At 38.7% G+C, this 21,103-nt stretch overlaps 1 protein-coding gene across 1 annotated transcript; it reads left to right on the top strand.

Moving 5' to 3' along the window:
• The first annotated feature begins 515 nt into the window (after positions 1–515).
• Positions 516–16,540, top strand: LOC113325057 (glycine-rich cell wall structural protein 1.8-like). The gene is made up of 5 exons (XM_026573297.1): positions 516–520; positions 1,875–2,045; positions 6,715–6,882; positions 11,552–11,719; positions 16,390–16,540. The coding sequence occupies exons 1-5, from the start codon at positions 516–518 to the stop codon at positions 16,538–16,540; spliced, it is 663 nt and encodes a 220-aa protein (XP_026429082.1).
• The last annotated feature ends 4,563 nt before the right edge of the window (positions 16,541–21,103 follow it).

Below are 21,103 nucleotides of genomic sequence, written 5' to 3'. Positions count from 1 at the left end.
GGGATTAAGCCTCCACACAAATTTACACTAACTTCATATAGTTGAGACCAAGTAATTAACCCTATAGTTCACCTAGTTCCTTTTATGTATTCCCACGCCTCCGAATTATGAATAAGTTACATACTTGGAACAATCCCTTTGGTTCGTATTCCAAACAGTAAAGGAACAACAAATCAGTTTGGTATCAACTCTATTCACCCAAGTGATATGAGTCGGACAAAGGATCTTCCATTTATCTTAACATAAACTCCTTCGTCAGGTCCTTAGATCTATCTTATGTTCAATCTGGTAGGCCCGGGGTGGTGTGATAAAATATGATATGAAATGAGCAAAACAGATGTGAAAACATGGGATGATGTGAGCAAAAGATGATATGAAATGATAGCCTACAGTGATACCTGCAAGTATACAGGGTCTGTTGAAGCATGAAGGCAAGAACATGTCATTCCACAGGGACTAGGTGTATAGTTGAAAGATTTTCTAGCTAAGTTGTCTACATAGCAGTGACTAAAGTAATGAGGTAACAGTGAGCTAAAGAAGTGACTATGTGGCAAAGAATAATGTGCCAGTGGCAGTGAACTAAGGCAGTGAAACAAAGAGTAGTGAAGTAACAGTGACAAACAAAGTGAAAAAATAGCATTCAAAACAAGGCTGTAAGCCAAGGGAGGTGACAAAGGGTAACAACTACAGATGGAAAAACAAAGAAGACACTAAGGCAGTTGACTCTACCATTCTTCCTCAGCTAATGCACAAGTTTATTGTTGTTCTTGCTCCCTTGGTTTTAGGCAGGGATGCAAGTTCCAGCTTGCATTTGTCCCAGGATTCATATTGGTGGACCAATTGGGATGACATCTAGAGCTCTCTATTCCTAGTACTAGTTTGCTAATTAAAGGATCAACTCAAAATACATATTCCTAAAGCCTAGATGCTCCCAACTCTCCTAGTCATTAAATCACATAAGATACAATCAAAACACAAGGCATTTGCATATGATTCTTGGCTTCAGCTCACCAAAGCATTAAACAAAACACTAGGTTATGACTCCACCTATAGACCTCATGTCAAACTTCCTAAACTTCTATGTTTCTTGTCCCTTTGGTATCAGGCAGGGATGCAAGTTCAAGCTCACATTTGTCCCAGGGATCAAATCAAGTAACCTAAGAGAATAACATACTAGAGCTCTTTCACCCTAGCACTAGTTGGCTACTTAAAGGGACAACCCAATGAGGGTGAAATCCTAGGTGCTTCAAATTGGTTTAGGCAAATGCAGTACAAGCTTACACAGTTGATTCAATAAGTTATGGCCAAAGACTAAGGCTTCATCTAAGCCTAGCATTGACACAGAAACATGACTGACACAATAACTAAAACAGTTGAACAAAAACAACAAGAATTGAAACAAAACATGAACTGGAATTGAACTATAAAATGGAATTACAAAACATGGAATTGAAAACATGAAATAAAACTAACCCTTGAGGCACTGGCTACTCCAGTCCTCTTGGGTGAAGCTGGCTAGTCCAGACTTGCTTTACAACACCCACACACCCCTTTATTTATACCCAGAAACCCAATTAGGGTTCATACACTATTTCTCCAGGGATCCCCAAATCAGTAAAATTAGGGTTTTGAAATCTCACCAAATTTGATGAGATAACTGCTCCATCTCGTCGACCCATCCTTCCTTTGCCTCTCCTGGTCCATCTCGTGCTCCAATTGATACTCTAACATCAACCTATTTCATCAATTTCTCACCTAGGGTTTCAGTGAGATGAGAGATGAGAAATTGATGCAATAGGATGCTAGAAGGATAGGGGAATGATGGGTTTTGGTTAGGTAATAGCCATGATGGATTTTGGTGGTGGTTGTGGCAGGTGGAGTGGTTGCGGAAGAGGTGTTGGCGATGGAGCAGGTGAAGGGGATGGTGTTGCAGACGAAGAAGAAGATGGGTTCAATGGGAAAGAGAGAAGGGGCTGTTTGGGTTCGAGTATAGGTGTTTGTTGCTGTGGTGTGAGGCGGGCACATCAAGTTGGATGTACCGCGAAGTGAGACGTTGGATGCGAAGATGATGGCTCGATCTAACGGCGAGATGGAGGCAGATCTTGAGCGACCGTTGGATGCATAAATACAACGAAACTGACGGCTCAAGATGGAGTTAGGTGCTGTGGTGTGAAGCGGTTGTAGCAAATTTGATGTAACGGCGATGAAGTGACCGTTGGATTCAGCTGAGGATCCAATCTGACGGCTACAAGAGAAGTGGGCTATGGATTTGGGGTTTGGTTTGGGAGATAAGTTGGGCTTGGGATAATTCTGAGCCCATTTCTTCTTTAAGAACAATTTCTTCCTTGTTAAGCCCATTTCTAGCCTTTTGGTCTTGCACACAACATTCTTCGCAGCTTCCTTGCGTGATTCTTCTCGGCTTCCACCACTTTTCTGCTCTTTTCGCTCCGTAATTCCATCCAAACTTTATTTATAACCTAAAAATGCAAAATTAATTAATAAAAATATTTATTCTTTGAAAACAACGAAAACACAGAATATGGGATAAAATGGAGAGTTAGTGCACAAAAGATTAGTTAAATGCCAAGAAAAATATATAGAAATATGCACTTTTTAGCACTCATCAAATACCCCCAAACCTGAATTTTACTTGTCCTCAAGTAAAACAAAACTAAGGAAATCCTAACTATACCACTGTCGCTGGTTTCTCGAATGCATTTAGCGTATGCACTAAGCATTTTAAACCACTAAGTGTCCCTAGTGGACGAGTTGAAGTCTCGTGAAGGTTTGCTTAGAACGTACCTACAAAGTTCTAGGACAAAATATAAGCTCAGATTCCATGAAATGTGACATGTGCAAGACAGTTTAAGCTCACAGCAAAATGGATATGTCAATCTAGCTGTCAAAGGCACAATCCTAGCACTGATAACAACTAAAGACATGTGATAAGAGTGTAAAGTGTATCTACACATGTTAAGAATGATCAGAAGTTATGACTGCCACTCGCTAAGAGATAGTTTTTAGGCTAAGAACTGAATTCAAAGCCAAGCTAGCTGTCCGGCTTTACGAGAATTGTGAATGTTCACCTAAGAGTTGGTGATATTTCAGTTTACCCGCGTTGTACATCGATGGCTGCACCCTCCTTGCTTATTACAAGACTATTTACAACAAAAAGATGACTCTTATTTACATAGACTACTCTCTTTTATTTTTGGACAAGAGAGAAACATTGTCTTTAACATGACAAAATATAAGTACTTGATATTTTTGTATTTTTTTTTCTGATTTTTATTTTATTTTTTTATTAATTTTTATTTTTGAAAATGTGAACAACAATTTACATCACACTAACAATATTGATGAACAGAAATTAAAATTTACATGACACTTTGCAAGAGGTAGCCCTTTTCGATGCACCCGGTCAAATTCAATGGTTGCTTTTCTTAAGGTATCCTCCAACTTCTATCCCAGCCAACCAAAGAACAAGCTAGTCAAGTCTCATTCAGTATTCTAGATGATTGGCAGTCTACTTAACCGATCAAACACCTACCCGAGGCTAAACATGTATTGGTAGATCGTGCGTGTGCAAATTTCTTATCAACATGTGAATTGTGCTAGAATAGGAGTGCCTCATCATCTAGACTAAGAATCCTACGTTTACATAGTGCACATGAATCAACATTTCAAGGTAAATGAGCTCGATTTTTTATGATTTTTTAATTTTTCAATTTTTTCAAAAAGAAGGAGTTATCGTTTTCAATTATGGCATATTATCATGGTATCTACTCTATACCCCCAAACCTAAACTAAACATTGTCCTCAATGTTTCAAAAGATGTAAAGAATTATAGTACAACATATGAAGAGGATTATGCTGAGTAGAGAAAAAGGAAAGAGAATACCCGATTTGACGGCGAAAGCAAAATTAGAACTCCGTTATTCAAGGAAAAAATCCAACATATTTCAGTTAAAAGTCACATTGGATTAGCAAAATATGTACAAAAAAAAAGATTTAACTAAAAAACTATCTACTAGATTCTATACAAGAAAATTTGGTTTTTAATGGGATTGGACTTTTTGGGAAAAATTTGGTTTTGTCGGGAGACATTCGGAAACTTTTGGTTTTTAAAGGGAGCAAAGAGCTTTTGGTTTCTTGGGACAAAGGTGGGTTTTCAGATTGTTTGAGGCCCAAAATTCAGTTTCATTTGGGATTTGGGCTAACAGAATAGCCAAAAGCTTAGGCCCAATTGGGTGTTTTTGATTGTTGGTCTTTTGAAATTTTTTCTAAAATGAGGCCCTCTTGGGCTTGAAAATGTTTTTCAAACTTTGATTTGGGCTAAGCCCAAAGTTCAGAAAGTCCAAATTTGTTTGGGTCTAAGCCCACAGTTCAAAAACAGAATAAGCCCACAGACAAATAGCACAAGCCCACAGTTCAATCAAATTACAAACCCAATAGAAATTGGAAGCCCACAATTTGGGTTCTCTTAATGGGTTTAGGATTACTCTTTAAAAGGGAAGCCCAGTTGGGATCCTTAGTTGCACAGCCCAGTTGGGCTTGGTTCTTTCCAGCTGCAGCAGCAGAAATACTGCAGCATCAGCAGCACCAGCACCAAATAAGCAGGAGCAGCAGCAGCAACAGCAACAAGAAGAGAGCAGCAGCAGCAGCACAACAGCACCAGCATAGCAGTAACTAATGAAGCAGTGATAGTGACAGTTGACTATGCAGAGAACAGATGATGCAGGTATGCAGATGCAGATGCAGATGATGCAGTGCTTACACTAAGATGCAGATGCAGAGATGATGCAGATGCTTATGCTTACAGCTAAAGATGAACTAAGTTACACTACACTAAGTTACAGGTGCAGATGCAGCAGCAGCACCAGAGGCTGGCTAAGTTACACTGATATGCAGCACCAGAGGCTGGCTAAGAGGCAAACTAAGATATGCAAGATGCAGATGCACTAAGTTACAGTTAGACTAAGTTACAGCTAAACTAACTACAACTAAAGTTATACTCAGTTATACTAAAACACAGGTGGTACTAAGATACATCAGCTACACTATTTTTATTTTATTTTTTCTTTTCAACTACACAGCACCAGTCCCCGGAAACGGCGCCAAAAACTTGGTAGGCCCGGGGTGGTGTGATAAAATATGATATGAAATGAGCAAAACAGATGTGAAAACATGGGATGATGTGAGCAACAGATGATATGAAATGATGGCCTACAGTGATACCTGCAAGTATACAGGGTCTGTTGAAGCATGAAGGCAAGAACAGGTCATTCCACAGGGACTAGGTGTATAGTTGAAAGATTTTCTAGCTAAGTTGTCTACATATCAGTGACTAAAGTAATGAGGTAACAGTGAGCTAAAGAAGTGACTATGTGGCAAAGAATAATGTGACAGTGGCAGTGAACTAAGGCAGTGAAACAAAGAGTAGTGAAGTAACAGTGACAAACAAAGTGCAACAATAGCATTCAAAACAAGGCTGTAAGCCAAGGGCAGTGACAAAGGGTAACAGCTACAGATGGAAAAACAAAGAAGACACTAAGGCAGTTGACTCTACCATTCTTCCTCAGCTAATGCACAAGTTTATTGTTGTTCTTGCTCCCTTGGTTTTAGGCAGGGATGCAAGTTCCAGCTTGCATTTGTCCCAGGATTCATATTGGTGGACCAATTGGGATGACATCTAGAGCTCTCTATTCCTAGTACTAGTTTGCTAATTAAAGGATCAACTCAAAATACATATTCCTAAAGCCTAGATGCTCCCAACTCTCCTAGTCATTAAATCACATAAGATACAATCAAAACACAAGGCATTTGCATATGATTCTTGGCTTCAGCTCACCAAAGCATTAAACAAAACACTAGGTTATGACTCCACCTATAGACCTCATGTCAAACTTCCTAAACTTCTATGTTTCTTGTCCCTTTGGTATCAGGCAGGGATGCAAGTTCAAGCTCACATTTGTCCCAGGGATCAAATCAAGTAACCTAAGAGAATAACATACTAGAGCTCTTTCACCCTAGCACTAGTTGGCTACTTAAAGGGACAACCCAATGAGGGTGAAATCCTAGGTGCTTCAAATTGGTTTAGGCAAATGCAGTACAAGCTTACACAGTTGATTCAATAAGTTATGGCCAAAGACTAAGGCTTCATCTAAGCCTAGCATTGACACAGAAACATGACTGACACAATAACTAAAACAGTTGAACAAAAACAACAAGAATTGAAACAAAACATGAACTGGAATTGAACTATAAAATGGAATTACAAAACATGGAATTGAAAACATGAAATAAAACTAACCCTTGAGGCACTGGCTACTCCAGTCCTCTTGGGTGAAGCTGGCTAGTCCAGACTTGCTTTACAACACCCACACACCCCTTTATTTATACCCAGAAACCCAATTAGGGTTCATACACTATTTCTCCAGGGATCCCCAAATCAGTAAAATTAGGGTTTTGAAATCTCACCAAATTTGATGAGATAACTGCTCCATCTCGTCGACCCATCCTTCCTTTGCCTCTCCTGGTCCATCTCGTGCTCCAATTGATACTCTAACATCAACCTATTTCATCAATTTCTCACCTAGGGTTTCAGTGAGATGAGAGATGAGAAATTGATGCAATAGGATGCTAGAAGGATAGGGGAATGATGGGTTTTGGTTAGGTAATAGCCATGATGGATTTTGGTGGTGGTTGTGGCAGGTGGAGTGGTTGCGGAAGAGGTGGTGGCGATGGAGCAGGTGAAGGGGATGGTGTTGCAGAGGAAGAAAATGGGTTCGATGGGAAAGAGAGAAGGGGCTATTTGGGTTCGAGTATAGGTGTTTGTTGCTGTGGTGTGAGGCGGGAACAACAAGTTGGATGTACCACGAAGTGAGACGTTGGATGCGAAGATGATGGCTCGATCTAACGGCGAGACGGAGGAAGATCTTGATCGACCATTGGATGCATAAATACAAAGAAACTGACGGCTCAAGATGGAGTTAGGTGCTGTGGTGTGAAGCGGTTGTAGCAAATTTGATGTATCGACGATGAAGCGACCGTTGGATTCAGCTGAGGATCCAATCTGACGGCTACAGGAGAAGTGGGCTATGGATTTGGGTTTTGGTTTGGGAGATAAGTTGGGCTTGGGATAATTCTGAGCCCATTTCTTCTTTAAGAAGAATTTCTTCCTTGTTAAGCCCATTTCTAGCCTTTTGGTCTTGCGCACAACATTCTTCGCAGCTTCCTTGCGTGATTTTTCTCGGCTTCCACCACTTTTCTGCTCTTTTCGCTCCGTAATTCCATCCAAACTTTATTTATAACCTAAAAATGCAAAATTAATTAATAAAAATATTTATTCTTTGAAAACAACGAAAACACAGAATATGGGATAAAATGGAGAGTTAGTGCACAAAAGATTAGTTAAATGCCAAGAAAAATATATAGAAATATGCACTTTTTAGCACTCATCAAATACCCCCAAACCTGAATTTTACTTGTCCTCAAGTAAAACAAAACTAAGGAAATCCTAACTATACCACTGTCGCTGGTTTCTCGAATGCATTTAGCGTATGCACTAAGCATTTTAAACCACTAAGTGTCCCTAGTGGACGAGTTGAAGTCTCGTGAAGGTTTGCTTAGAACGTACCTACAAAGTTCTAGGACAAAATATAAGCTCAGATTCCATGAAATGTGACATGTGCAAGACAGTTTAAGCTCACAGCAAAATGGATATGTCAATCTAGCTGTCAAAGGCACAATCCTAGCACTGATAACAACTAAAGACATGTGATAAGAGTGTAAAGTGTATCTACACATGTTAAGAATGATCAGAAGTTATGACTGCCACTCGCTAAGAGATAGTTTTTAGGCTAAGAACTGAATTCAAAGCCAAGCTAGCTGTCCGGCTTTACGAGAATTGTGAATGTTCACCTAAGAGTTGGTGATATTTCAGTTTACCCGCGTTGTACATCGATGGCTGCACCCTCCTTGCTTATTACAAGACTATTTACAACAAAAAGATGACTCTTATTTACATAGACTACTCTCTTTTATTTTTGGACAAGAGAGAAACATTGTCTTTAACATGACAAAATATAAGTACTTGATATTTTTGTATTTTTTTTTCTGATTTTTATTTTATTTTTTTATTAATTTTTATTTTTGAAAATGTGAACAACAATTTACATCACACTAACAATATTGATGAACAGAAATTAAAATTTACATGACACTTTGCAAGAGGTAGCCCTTTTCGATGCACCCGGTCAAATTCAATGGTTGCTTTTCTTAAGGTATCCTCCAACTTCTATCCCAGCCAACCAAAGAACAAGCTAGTCAAGTCTCATTCAGTATTCTAGATGATTGGCAGTCTACTTAACCGATCAAACACCTACCCGAGGCTAAACATGTATTGGTAGATCGTGCGTGTGCAAATTTCTTATCAACATGTGAATTGTGCTAGAATAGGAGTGCCTCATCATCTAGACTAAGAATCCTACGTTTACATAGTGCACATGAATCAACATTTCAAGGTAAATGAGCTCGATTTTTTATGATTTTTTAATTTTTCAATTTTTTCAAAAAGAAGGAGTTATCGTTTTCAATTATGGCATATTATCATGGTATCTACTCTATACCCCCAAACCTAAACTAAACATTGTCCTCAATGTTTCAAAAGATGTAAAGAATTATAGTACAACATATGAAGAGGATTATGCTGAGTAGAGAAAAAGGAAAGAGAATACCCGATTTGACGGCGAAAGCAAAATTAGAACTCCGTTATTCAAGGAAAAAATCCAACATATTTCAGTTAAAAGTCACATTGGATTAGCAAAATATGTACAAAAAAAAAGATTTAACTAAAAAACTATCTACTAGATTCTATACAAGAAAATTTGGTTTTTAATGGGATTGGACTTTTTGGGAAAAATTTGGTTTTGTCGGGAGACATTCGGAAACTTTTGGTTTTTAAAGGGAGCAAAGAGCTTTTGGTTTCTTGGGACAAAGGTGGGTTTTCAGATTGTTTGAGGCCCAAAATTCAGTTTCATTTGGGATTTGGGCTAACAGAATAGCCAAAAGCTTAGGCCCAATTGGGTGTTTTTGATTGTTGGTCTTTTGAAATTTTTTCTAAAATGAGGCCCTCTTGGGCTTGAAAATGTTTTTCAAACTTTGATTTGGGCTAAGCCCAAAGTTCAGAAAGTCCAAATTTGTTTGGGTCTAAGCCCACAGTTCAAAAACAGAATAAGCCCACAGACAAATAGCACAAGCCCACAGTTCAATCAAATTACAAACCCAATAGAAATTGGAAGCCCACAATTTGGGTTCTCTTAATGGGTTTAGGATTACTCTTTAAAAGGGAAGCCCAGTTGGGATCCTTAGTTGCACAGCCCAGTTGGGCTTGGTTCTTTCCAGCTGCAGCAGCAGAAATACTGCAGCATCAGCAGCACCAGCACCAAATAAGCAGGAGCAGCAGCAGCAACAGCAACAAGAAGAGAGCAGCAGCAGCAGCACAACAGCACCAGCATAGCAGTAACTAATGAAGCAGTGATAGTGACAGTTGACTATGCAGAGAACAGATGATGCAGGTATGCAGATGCAGATGCAGATGATGCAGTGCTTACACTAAGATGCAGATGCAGAGATGATGCAGATGCTTATGCTTACAGCTAAAGATGAACTAAGTTACACTACACTAAGTTACAGGTGCAGATGCAGCAGCAGCACCAGAGGCTGGCTAAGTTACACTGATATGCAGCACCAGAGGCTGGCTAAGAGGCAAACTAAGATATGCAAGATGCAGATGCACTAAGTTACAGTTAGACTAAGTTACAGCTAAACTAACTACAACTAAAGTTATACTCAGTTATACTAAAACACAGGTGGTACTAAGATACATCAGCTACACTATTTTTATTTTATTTTTTCTTTTCAACTACACAGCACCAGTCCCCGGAAACGGCGCCAAAAACTTGGTAGGCCCGGGGTGGTGTGATAAAATATGATATGAAATGAGCAAAACAGATGTGAAAACATGGGATGATGTGAGCAACAGATGATATGAAATGATGGCCTACAGTGATACCTGCAAGTATACAGGGTCTGTTGAAGCATGAAGGCAAGAACAGGTCATTCCACAGGGACTAGGTGTATAGTTGAAAGATTTTCTAGCTAAGTTGTCTACATATCAGTGACTAAAGTAATGAGGTAACAGTGAGCTAAAGAAGTGACTATGTGGCAAAGAATAATGTGACAGTGGCAGTGAACTAAGGCAGTGAAACAAAGAGTAGTGAAGTAACAGTGACAAACAAAGTGCAACAATAGCATTCAAAACAAGGCTGTAAGCCAAGGGCAGTGACAAAGGGTAACAGCTACAGATGGAAAAACAAAGAAGACACTAAGGCAGTTGACTCTACCATTCTTCCTCAGCTAATGCACAAGTTTATTGTTGTTCTTGCTCCCTTGGTTTTAGGCAGGGATGCAAGTTCCAGCTTGCATTTGTCCCAGGATTCATATTGGTGGACCAATTGGGATGACATCTAGAGCTCTCTATTCCTAGTACTAGTTTGCTAATTAAAGGATCAACTCAAAATACATATTCCTAAAGCCTAGATGCTCCCAACTCTCCTAGTCATTAAATCACATAAGATACAATCAAAACACAAGGCATTTGCATATGATTCTTGGCTTCAGCTCACCAAAGCATTAAACAAAACACTAGGTTATGACTCCACCTATAGACCTCATGTCAAACTTCCTAAACTTCTATGTTTCTTGTCCCTTTGGTATCAGGCAGGGATGCAAGTTCAAGCTCACATTTGTCCCAGGGATCAAATCAAGTAACCTAAGAGAATAACATACTAGAGCTCTTTCACCCTAGCACTAGTTGGCTACTTAAAGGGACAACCCAATGAGGGTGAAATCCTAGGTGCTTCAAATTGGTTTAGGCAAATGCAGTACAAGCTTACACAGTTGATTCAATAAGTTATGGCCAAAGACTAAGGCTTCATCTAAGCCTAGCATTGACACAGAAACATGACTGACACAATAACTAAAACAGTTGAACAAAAACAACAAGAATTGAAACAAAACATGAACTGGAATTGAACTATAAAATGGAATTACAAAACATGGAATTGAAAACATGAAATAAAACTAACCCTTGAGGCACTGGCTACTCCAGTCCTCTTGGGTGAAGCTGGCTAGTCCAGACTTGCTTTACAACACCCACACACCCCTTTATTTATACCCAGAAACCCAATTAGGGTTCATACACTATTTCTCCAGGGATCCCCAAATCAGTAAAATTAGGGTTTTGAAATCTCACCAAATTTGATGAGATAACTGCTCCATCTCGTCGACCCATCCTTCCTTTGCCTCTCCTGGTCCATCTCGTGCTCCAATTGATACTCTAACATCAACCTATTTCATCAATTTCTCACCTAGGGTTTCAGTGAGATGAGAGATGAGAAATTGATGCAATAGGATGCTAGAAGGATAGGGGAATGATGGGTTTTGGTTAGGTAATAGCCATGATGGATTTTGGTGGTGGTTGTGGCAGGTGGAGTGGTTGCGGAAGAGGTGGTGGCGATGGAGCAGGTGAAGGGGATGGTGTTGCAGAGGAAGAAAATGGGTTCGATGGGAAAGAGAGAAGGGGCTATTTGGGTTCGAGTATAGGTGTTTGTTGCTGTGGTGTGAGGCGGGAACAACAAGTTGGATGTACCACGAAGTGAGACGTTGGATGCGAAGATGATGGCTCGATCTAACGGCGAGACGGAGGAAGATCTTGATCGACCATTGGATGCATAAATACAAAGAAACTGACGGCTCAAGATGGAGTTAGGTGCTGTGGTGTGAAGCGGTTGTAGCAAATTTGATGTATCGACGATGAAGCGACCGTTGGATTCAGCTGAGGATCCAATCTGACGGCTACAGGAGAAGTGGGCTATGGATTTGGGTTTTGGTTTGGGAGATAAGTTGGGCTTGGGATAATTCTGAGCCCATTTCTTCTTTAAGAAGAATTTCTTCCTTGTTAAGCCCATTTCTAGCCTTTTGGTCTTGCGCACAACATTCTTCGCAGCTTCCTTGCGTGATTTTTCTCGGCTTCCACCACTTTTCTGCTCTTTTCGCTCCGTAATTCCATCCAAACTTTATTTATAACCTAAAAATGCAAAATTAATTAATAAAAATATTTATTCTTTGAAAACAACGAAAACACAGAATATGGGATAAAATGGAGAGTTAGTGCACAAAAGATTAGTTAAATGCCAAGAAAAATATATAGAAATATGCACTTTTTAGCACTCATCAAATACCCCCAAACCTGAATTTTACTTGTCCTCAAGTAAAACAAAACTAAGGAAATCCTAACTATACCACTGTCGCTGGTTTCTCGAATGCATTTAGCGTATGCACTAAGCATTTTAAACCACTAAGTGTCCCTAGTGGACGAGTTGAAGTCTCGTGAAGGTTTGCTTAGAACGTACCTACAAAGTTCTAGGACAAAATATAAGCTCAGATTCCATGAAATGTGACATGTGCAAGACAGTTTAAGCTCACAGCAAAATGGATATGTCAATCTAGCTGTCAAAGGCACAATCCTAGCACTGATAACAACTAAAGACATGTGATAAGAGTGTAAAGTGTATCTACACATGTTAAGAATGATCAGAAGTTATGACTGCCACTCGCTAAGAGATAGTTTTTAGGCTAAGAACTGAATTCAAAGCCAAGCTAGCTGTCCGGCTTTACGAGAATTGTGAATGTTCACCTAAGAGTTGGTGATATTTCAGTTTACCCGCGTTGTACATCGATGGCTGCACCCTCCTTGCTTATTACAAGACTATTTACAACAAAAAGATGACTCTTATTTACATAGACTACTCTCTTTTATTTTTGGACAAGAGAGAAACATTGTCTTTAACATGACAAAATATAAGTACTTGATATTTTTGTATTTTTTTTTCTGATTTTTATTTTATTTTTTTATTAATTTTTATTTTTGAAAATGTGAACAACAATTTACATCACACTAACAATATTGATGAACAGAAATTAAAATTTACATGACACTTTGCAAGAGGTAGCCCTTTTCGATGCACCCGGTCAAATTCAATGGTTGCTTTTCTTAAGGTATCCTCCAACTTCTATCCCAGCCAACCAAAGAACAAGCTAGTCAAGTCTCATTCAGTATTCTAGATGATTGGCAGTCTACTTAACCGATCAAACACCTACCCGAGGCTAAACATGTATTGGTAGATCGTGCGTGTGCAAATTTCTTATCAACATGTGAATTGTGCTAGAATAGGAGTGCCTCATCATCTAGACTAAGAATCCTACGTTTACATAGTGCACATGAATCAACATTTCAAGGTAAATGAGCTCGATTTTTTATGATTTTTTAATTTTTCAATTTTTTCAAAAAGAAGGAGTTATCGTTTTCAATTATGGCATATTATCATGGTATCTACTCTATACCCCCAAACCTAAACTAAACATTGTCCTCAATGTTTCAAAAGATGTAAAGAATTATAGTACAACATATGAAGAGGATTATGCTGAGTAGAGAAAAAGGAAAGAGAATACCCGATTTGACGGCGAAAGCAAAATTAGAACTCCGTTATTCAAGGAAAAAATCCAACATATTTCAGTTAAAAGTCACATTGGATTAGCAAAATATGTACAAAAAAAAAGATTTAACTAAAAAACTATCTACTAGATTCTATACAAGAAAATTTGGTTTTTAATGGGATTGGACTTTTTGGGAAAAATTTGGTTTTGTCGGGAGACATTCGGAAACTTTTGGTTTTTAAAGGGAGCAAAGAGCTTTTGGTTTCTTGGGACAAAGGTGGGTTTTCAGATTGTTTGAGGCCCAAAATTCAGTTTCATTTGGGATTTGGGCTAACAGAATAGCCAAAAGCTTAGGCCCAATTGGGTGTTTTTGATTGTTGGTCTTTTGAAATTTTTTCTAAAATGAGGCCCTCTTGGGCTTGAAAATGTTTTTCAAACTTTGATTTGGGCTAAGCCCAAAGTTCAGAAAGTCCAAATTTGTTTGGGTCTAAGCCCACAGTTCAAAAACAGAATAAGCCCACAGACAAATAGCACAAGCCCACAGTTCAATCAAATTACAAACCCAATAGAAATTGGAAGCCCACAATTTGGGTTCTCTTAATGGGTTTAGGATTACTCTTTAAAAGGGAAGCCCAGTTGGGATCCTTAGTTGCACAGCCCAGTTGGGCTTGGTTCTTTCCAGCTGCAGCAGCAGAAATACTGCAGCATCAGCAGCACCAGCACCAAATAAGCAGGAGCAGCAGCAGCAACAGCAACAAGAAGAGAGCAGCAGCAGCAGCACAACAGCACCAGCATAGCAGTAACTAATGAAGCAGTGATAGTGACAGTTGACTATGCAGAGAACAGATGATGCAGGTATGCAGATGCAGATGCAGATGATGCAGTGCTTACACTAAGATGCAGATGCAGAGATGATGCAGATGCTTATGCTTACAGCTAAAGATGAACTAAGTTACACTACACTAAGTTACAGGTGCAGATGCAGCAGCAGCACCAGAGGCTGGCTAAGTTACACTGATATGCAGCACCAGAGGCTGGCTAAGAGGCAAACTAAGATATGCAAGATGCAGATGCACTAAGTTACAGTTAGACTAAGTTACAGCTAAACTAACTACAACTAAAGTTATACTCAGTTATACTAAAACACAGGTGGTACTAAGATACATCAGCTACACTATTTTTATTTTATTTTTTCTTTTCAACTACACAGCACCAGTCCCCGGAAACGGCGCCAAAAACTTGGTAGGCCCGGGGTGGTGTGATAAAATATGATATGAAATGAGCAAAACAGATGTGAAAACATGGGATGATGTGAGCAACAGATGATATGAAATGATGGCCTACAGTGATACCTGCAAGTATACAGGGTCTGTTGAAGCATGAAGGCAAGAACAGGTCATTCCACAGGGACTAGGTGTATAGTTGAAAGATTTTCTAGCTAAGTTGTCTACATATCAGTGACTAAAGTAATGAGGTAACAGTGAGCTAAAGAAGTGACTATGTGGCAAAGAATAATGTGACAGTGGCAGTGAACTAAGGCAGTGAAACAAAGAGTAGTGAAGTAACAGTGACAAACAAAGTGCAACAATAGCATTCAAAACAAGGCTGTAAGCCAAGGGCAGTGACAAAGGGTAACAGCTACAGATGGAAAAACAAAGAAGACACTAAGGCAGTTGACTCTACCATTCTTCCTCAGCTAATGCACAAGTTTATTGTTGTTCTTGCTCCCTTGGTTTTAGGCAGGGATGCAAGTTCCAGCTTGCATTTATCCCAGGATTCATATTAGTGGACTAATTGGGATGACATCTAGAGTTCTCTATTCCTAGTACTAGTTGGCTAATTAAAGGATCAACTCAAAATACATATTCCTAAAGCCTAGATGCTCCCAATTCTCCTAGTCATTAAATCACATAAGATACAATCAAAACACAAGGCATTTGCATAAGATTCTTGGCTTCAGCTCACCAAAGCATTAAACAAAACACTAGGTTATGACTCCACCTATAGACCTCATGCCAAACTTCCTAAACTTCTATGTTTCTTGTCCCTTTGGTATCAGGCAGGGATGCAAGTTCAAGCTCACATTTGTCCCAGGGATCAAATCAAGTAACCTAAGAGAATAACAGACTAGAGCTCTTTCACCCTAGCACTAGTTGGCTACTTAAAGAGACAACCCAATGAGAGTGAAAGCCTAGGTGCTTCAAATTGGTTTAGGCAAGGTGCACTACAAGCTTACACAGTTGATTCAATAAGTTATGGCCTAATACTAAGGCTTCATCTAAGCCTAGCATTGACACAGAAACATGACTGACACAAGAACTAAAACAGTTGAACAAAAACAACAAGAATTGAAACAAAACATGAACTGGAATTGAACTATAAAATGGAATTACAAAACATGGAATTGAAAACATGAAATAAAACTAACCCTTGAGGCACTGGCTACTCCAGTCCTCTTGGGTGAAGCTGGCTAGTCCAGACTTGCTTTACAACACCCACACACCCCTTTATTTATACCCAGAAACCCAATTAGGGTTCATACACTATTTCTCCAGGGATCCCCAAATCAGTAAAATTAGGGTTTTGAAATCTCACCAAATTTGATGAGATAACTGCTCCATCTCGTCGACCCATCCTTCCTTTGCCTCTCCTGGTCCATCTCGTGCTCCAATTGATACTCTAACATCAACCTATTTCATCAATTTCTCACCTAGGGTTTCAGTGAGATGAGAGATGAGAAATTGATGCAATAGGATGCTAGAAGGATAGGGGAATGATGGGTTTTGGTTAGGTAATAGCCATGATGGATTTTGGTGGTGGTTGTGGCAGGTGGAGTGGTTGCGGAAGAGGTGGTGGCGATGGAGCAGGTGAAGGGGATGGTGTTGCAGACGAGGAAGAAGATGGGTTCGATGGGAAAGAGAGAAGGGGCTGTTTGGGTTCGAGTATAGGTGTTTGTTGCTGTGGTGTGAGTCTTTCATAACAAGTTGGATGTACCGCGAAGTGAAACGTTGGATGCGAAGATGATGTCTCGATCTAACGGCGATACGGAGGCAGATCTTGAGCGACCGTTGGATGCATAAATACAACGAAACTGACGGCTCAAGATGGAGTTAGGTGCTGTGGTGTGAAGCGATTGTAGAAAATTTGATGTATCGGAGATGAAGCGACCGTTGGATTCAGCTGAGGATCCAATCTGACGGCTACAGGAGAAGTGGGCTATGGATTTGGGTTTTGGTTTGGGAGATAAGTTGGGCTTGGGATAATTCTGAGCCCATTTCTTTTTTAAGAACAATTTTTTCCTTGTTAAGCCCATTTCTAGCCTTTTGGTCTTGCACACAACATTCTTCGCAGCTTCCTTGCGTGATTCTTCTCGGCTTCCACCACTTTTCTGCTCTTTTCGCTCCGTAATTCCATCCAAACTTTATTTATAACCTAAAAATGCAAAATTAATTAATAAAAATATTTACTCTTTGAAAACAACGAAAACACATAATATGGGATAAAATGGAGAGTTAGCGCACAAAAGATGAGCTAAATGCCAAGAAAAAGATATAGAAATATGCAATTTTTAGCACTCATCACAATCACCCAAAGGTAATCGTTTAAGACTAAGCCAACAAAACCTTTAATCCGAAGAACCATGTTGATGCCGATCTACTCAATTAATCAATCCAATCTACCACAAGGATAAACCGATTATTAATTGGATCCTCTTTTACCGAAACAAGTATTGTGCGCACCAAAGATTATAAAACCCAAGACAGATCTTCAATATCTTATTTGTCTTCAAATCTTCTTAAATCTTCAATAAAAACCTGCACACAATCACTTGAATTTCTTGTGATCAATCACGCACAGAACGAAGTCTGTTAACAATGGATTATCACAAGATCGTCTTTAGAACTAACAACAGTATAAAGATCCATGTCGAATCTCTAAACTAGTTTGAGTGAATATTATATCAGAAGAGAAGATTCTCAAGATTAAACAAACTAGGTGCAATCAGATTTCAACCACCGTTAGTCAATTAAATCAATCGAAAACAAAAGATAAACCACAATTATCTAGTTTCCCGCCAACGATACACGCTAGAGCTTCTCAATCCCAGAGAAGACTTTAAAGTGAGCGGTCGTAAGAGATTTCGCCTAATTAGGTTACTCTCCTCTCCGAATAGGCGGCTACACCAGTTTCAACAACAAAAGAGTAAATTTGTTGTTACGAAGGATTAGTTTGCTAGAAAGGAAAACTTCGTGTATTTATAGATAAGGAAGTTTGGTCACCAAGGAATTTCCAAAACCGAAAATATTCTCAAGATATTCATAAAAGCACAGATTCGGTTTTCATAATTCCTGGAAATGCTCTGTCCAAAAATAACGGTCGAAATATCTCGGAAAATCTAATTAGTAAATGCACATTACTAACTGTGTAATTTCCCTTCAAAATGAAATTAATAACCTTCATTAAAAGATTCTTAACTTACTTATGTTTCGATCCTGGGATTCACTTGCCTTAGCCGTTAAGGAATATCTTTGAACAATTAAAGAAATAAACATTCACAGCACGTGTTCAAAGTTTGTCGACATCTTAACTTTGTAAGTTCTCTTTCACACTTACAACCTTGAAACCGATTTTCCACACTTCCAAACAAGTTTAGAATTGGTTCATCTGACTTTCAAGAACTATGTGATTGGTCAAACCAATATTCAATCACAATCATGGGTTTACGATTTTACCAAAACAAGTTTCAATTCTACCTCCATGTGAGTATTGTGCATAGTCACACTGGCTTTCCAAAAATTTGGTTGACTAGGTACTAGGATCGGTTCCCCATATATATATATGGTATCTAACTTATGTGTGTTGCACATGTCCATAGGATCGGTTCCCCTTTCTGCTACAAACCTTGTTGCACCCATACAAGGATCGGTTCCCCTTGATGTACTGCACCCCTTACAAGGATCGGTTCCCCTTTCATTTTAATTGGTCAGACATACAAAATCCGATCATACCACAGGTGATTACTTGAGATCGGTTTTACAAATAAAAGTTATACTAATGCATAAGTCAGGCCTTTGTGAATAGTTATACCAATAACACAACAAGTTGTGAGCGGTTATACTCTATCACACATATTGGTTGTTCATAAGATATGCAATGAATAACAAAACCAATAACACCTGACAATTTACTTTTCGGTCCACAAACAAGTTTATGAACTTACTTCCTTAGAACACATGTAAAAATTATTCCCTAGGATGAAATCCTCACCTCATACCCATACATAATCACAATAGCATTCAAATGATTATGGCGATGTCTTATCTACAAAGTTTAATGGTTAAGGAATAAACCTCGTATTGTATTCCTTAATACTATGTCTATCTAGAGTTCAAATATGCTTCAAAGTTATGTTTTCAACATGCAAGACTTGAAATATACGTTAGGGAATGAAACAGTTCAAGTCAAATATCACTAACCTCAAGTGGAAATATGATAGTTATCGTTGTATCTCCTTGCTTCTTCACATATTCAAGACTTCGCAATACTTGTAATGTCTCATATCCTAATACTTTCAAGCTAACCTATACGAAGTTGACTCTAGTACATAATCAAGCGACTCTTAACATGAGTTTTGATTCACTAAAATATGACAACCAAACTTGACATACCAACGCTTGGTGTGTTCAACCGAGCAATGCTCTAACAGATAGTACTCAAATGATATAATCGTGCAAGATCAGAACACGCAAATACAAGAGAAATAGTTGGGTCTGGATTCACAATCCCAATGAAGTCTTTCAAGTTATTAACATACAGGGTCTCGATAGAAACCTAAGGTTAAAGGAGAATCGACTCTAGCTTGTGCAACTAGTAACACACAGGAGGTGTGGGGATTAGGTTTCCCAGTTGCTAGAGTTCTCCTTTATATAGTTTCCGAATCAGGGTTTGCAATCTAAGTTACCTTGGTAACAAAGCATTCATTATTCACCGTTAGATGAAAAACCTGATTCAACCAAGCTAATAACTTTCAACTGTTAGATCGAGCTTAGCTTGTTACACACAAAAGAAATGTACCTACAATTGAAACAAAATCGGTTAGATTCACTCGAATCAATTCATGAACATTATATCCACGGTTAGCAAAGATTGCATTCCTTATTTTATAAATGTTTAAGTTCATGTTCACAACCGATTTTAGAAAGTAACCCACTCAAGTATGCAAACATGTACGCATACTCAAGTAGCTGGACCGAGTTTGGTTACGACAGTACGCGTAAGGGTGCATATACTTCAACACTCTTCCAAAATCCAGCAGAAATTCACGGAGGTGAAATTTCCGCCAGTATGCGTACGGGTACGCATACTTGCCCATACATCAGCAACTGCTAGTACGCGTACGGGTACGCATACTTCAGGATCCCGGTTATGGACTTGCTTACTAATGTGATTAACACACTATGCTTATATCCAAACATGGTTACTTAATTTTAAACTCTTTTTTTCATTCATTGAAACTTTCTTAGAGGATGACAATAGTCGTTTTCACAATACTATCACACGAACCATGTAAGATGTTACTCGGAAATTTTCATATGATCATATTCTGACTTTCGTTAATAATGTAAGATGAACTTGGTCGAAGAGAAATCTTGCCAACACACATTTCAAGAAATATATAAGCGAGTTAAACTGAGCTCGAAATCTCAAATGTGTATAATAGAAAACTATATCGTAACACGACTTATGTCTCAATATAGGAGATAGAGTAGAAATAGACTTTCCAAGTGATAGATGAGTTTCAGTCTCCACATACCTTTTGTCGATGAAGTTCCACAAGCACCCCATAGTAGTTCTTCGTCTTCAAATGATGAACGCCTTGAAATCTAAAACTCAACTACACAATCTATATCCTAGTCCGAGACATCTACAAATAAGCTAGATATCAAGACTTATAGTTTTGATCAATAATATTGACAAACATGCTTGAGATAGCAACGCATGCGATTTCGACCGATCAATGCTCTAACAAGAATATAAACAATTGAACAACTCTAGAACTAGTTTCATTTGAGTCATTTGAACTAGTTATGGTTAAGATGAATGAGGTTGATATGAAGGTGTTCATATGGCTAACTTCGGTTAACTATTGTTGAGCCAACAAAGGTGTACACGTTTAGGTACGGTTACTCATATCTAAATGAAGTCACTTTTCGTTTATGTGTAACAAGCTAAGTTTGATATAACGGTTCAAATAGATTAGCTAGAGTCGATTCTCCTTTAACCTTAGGTTTTTCACGAAACCCTGTAGGTTAACTACTTGAAGACTTCATTGGGATTGTGAATCCAGACCCAACTATTTTCTTTGTAGTTGCATATTCTGATCTTGTTGTTTGCTATCGTGATTGAGTACTATATTCTTTAATATTTGCTCGATATATAATCTCTGATAGGCAAGATAAAAAATAGTCACAAACATCTTCGTCTCATCGTTTGTGATTCCACAATATCTTGTTTAGCTACCATACAATTAAGATTATTTTGA

The sequence above is a fragment of the Papaver somniferum genome, chromosome 11 (assembly GCF_003573695.1).
Source record: "Papaver somniferum cultivar HN1 chromosome 11, ASM357369v1, whole genome shotgun sequence".
NCBI lineage: Eukaryota > Viridiplantae > Streptophyta > Magnoliopsida > Ranunculales > Papaveraceae > Papaver > Papaver somniferum.
Note: the sequence above shows the minus strand (reverse complement) of the source record. Positions and strands in the feature narration are given on the sequence as shown.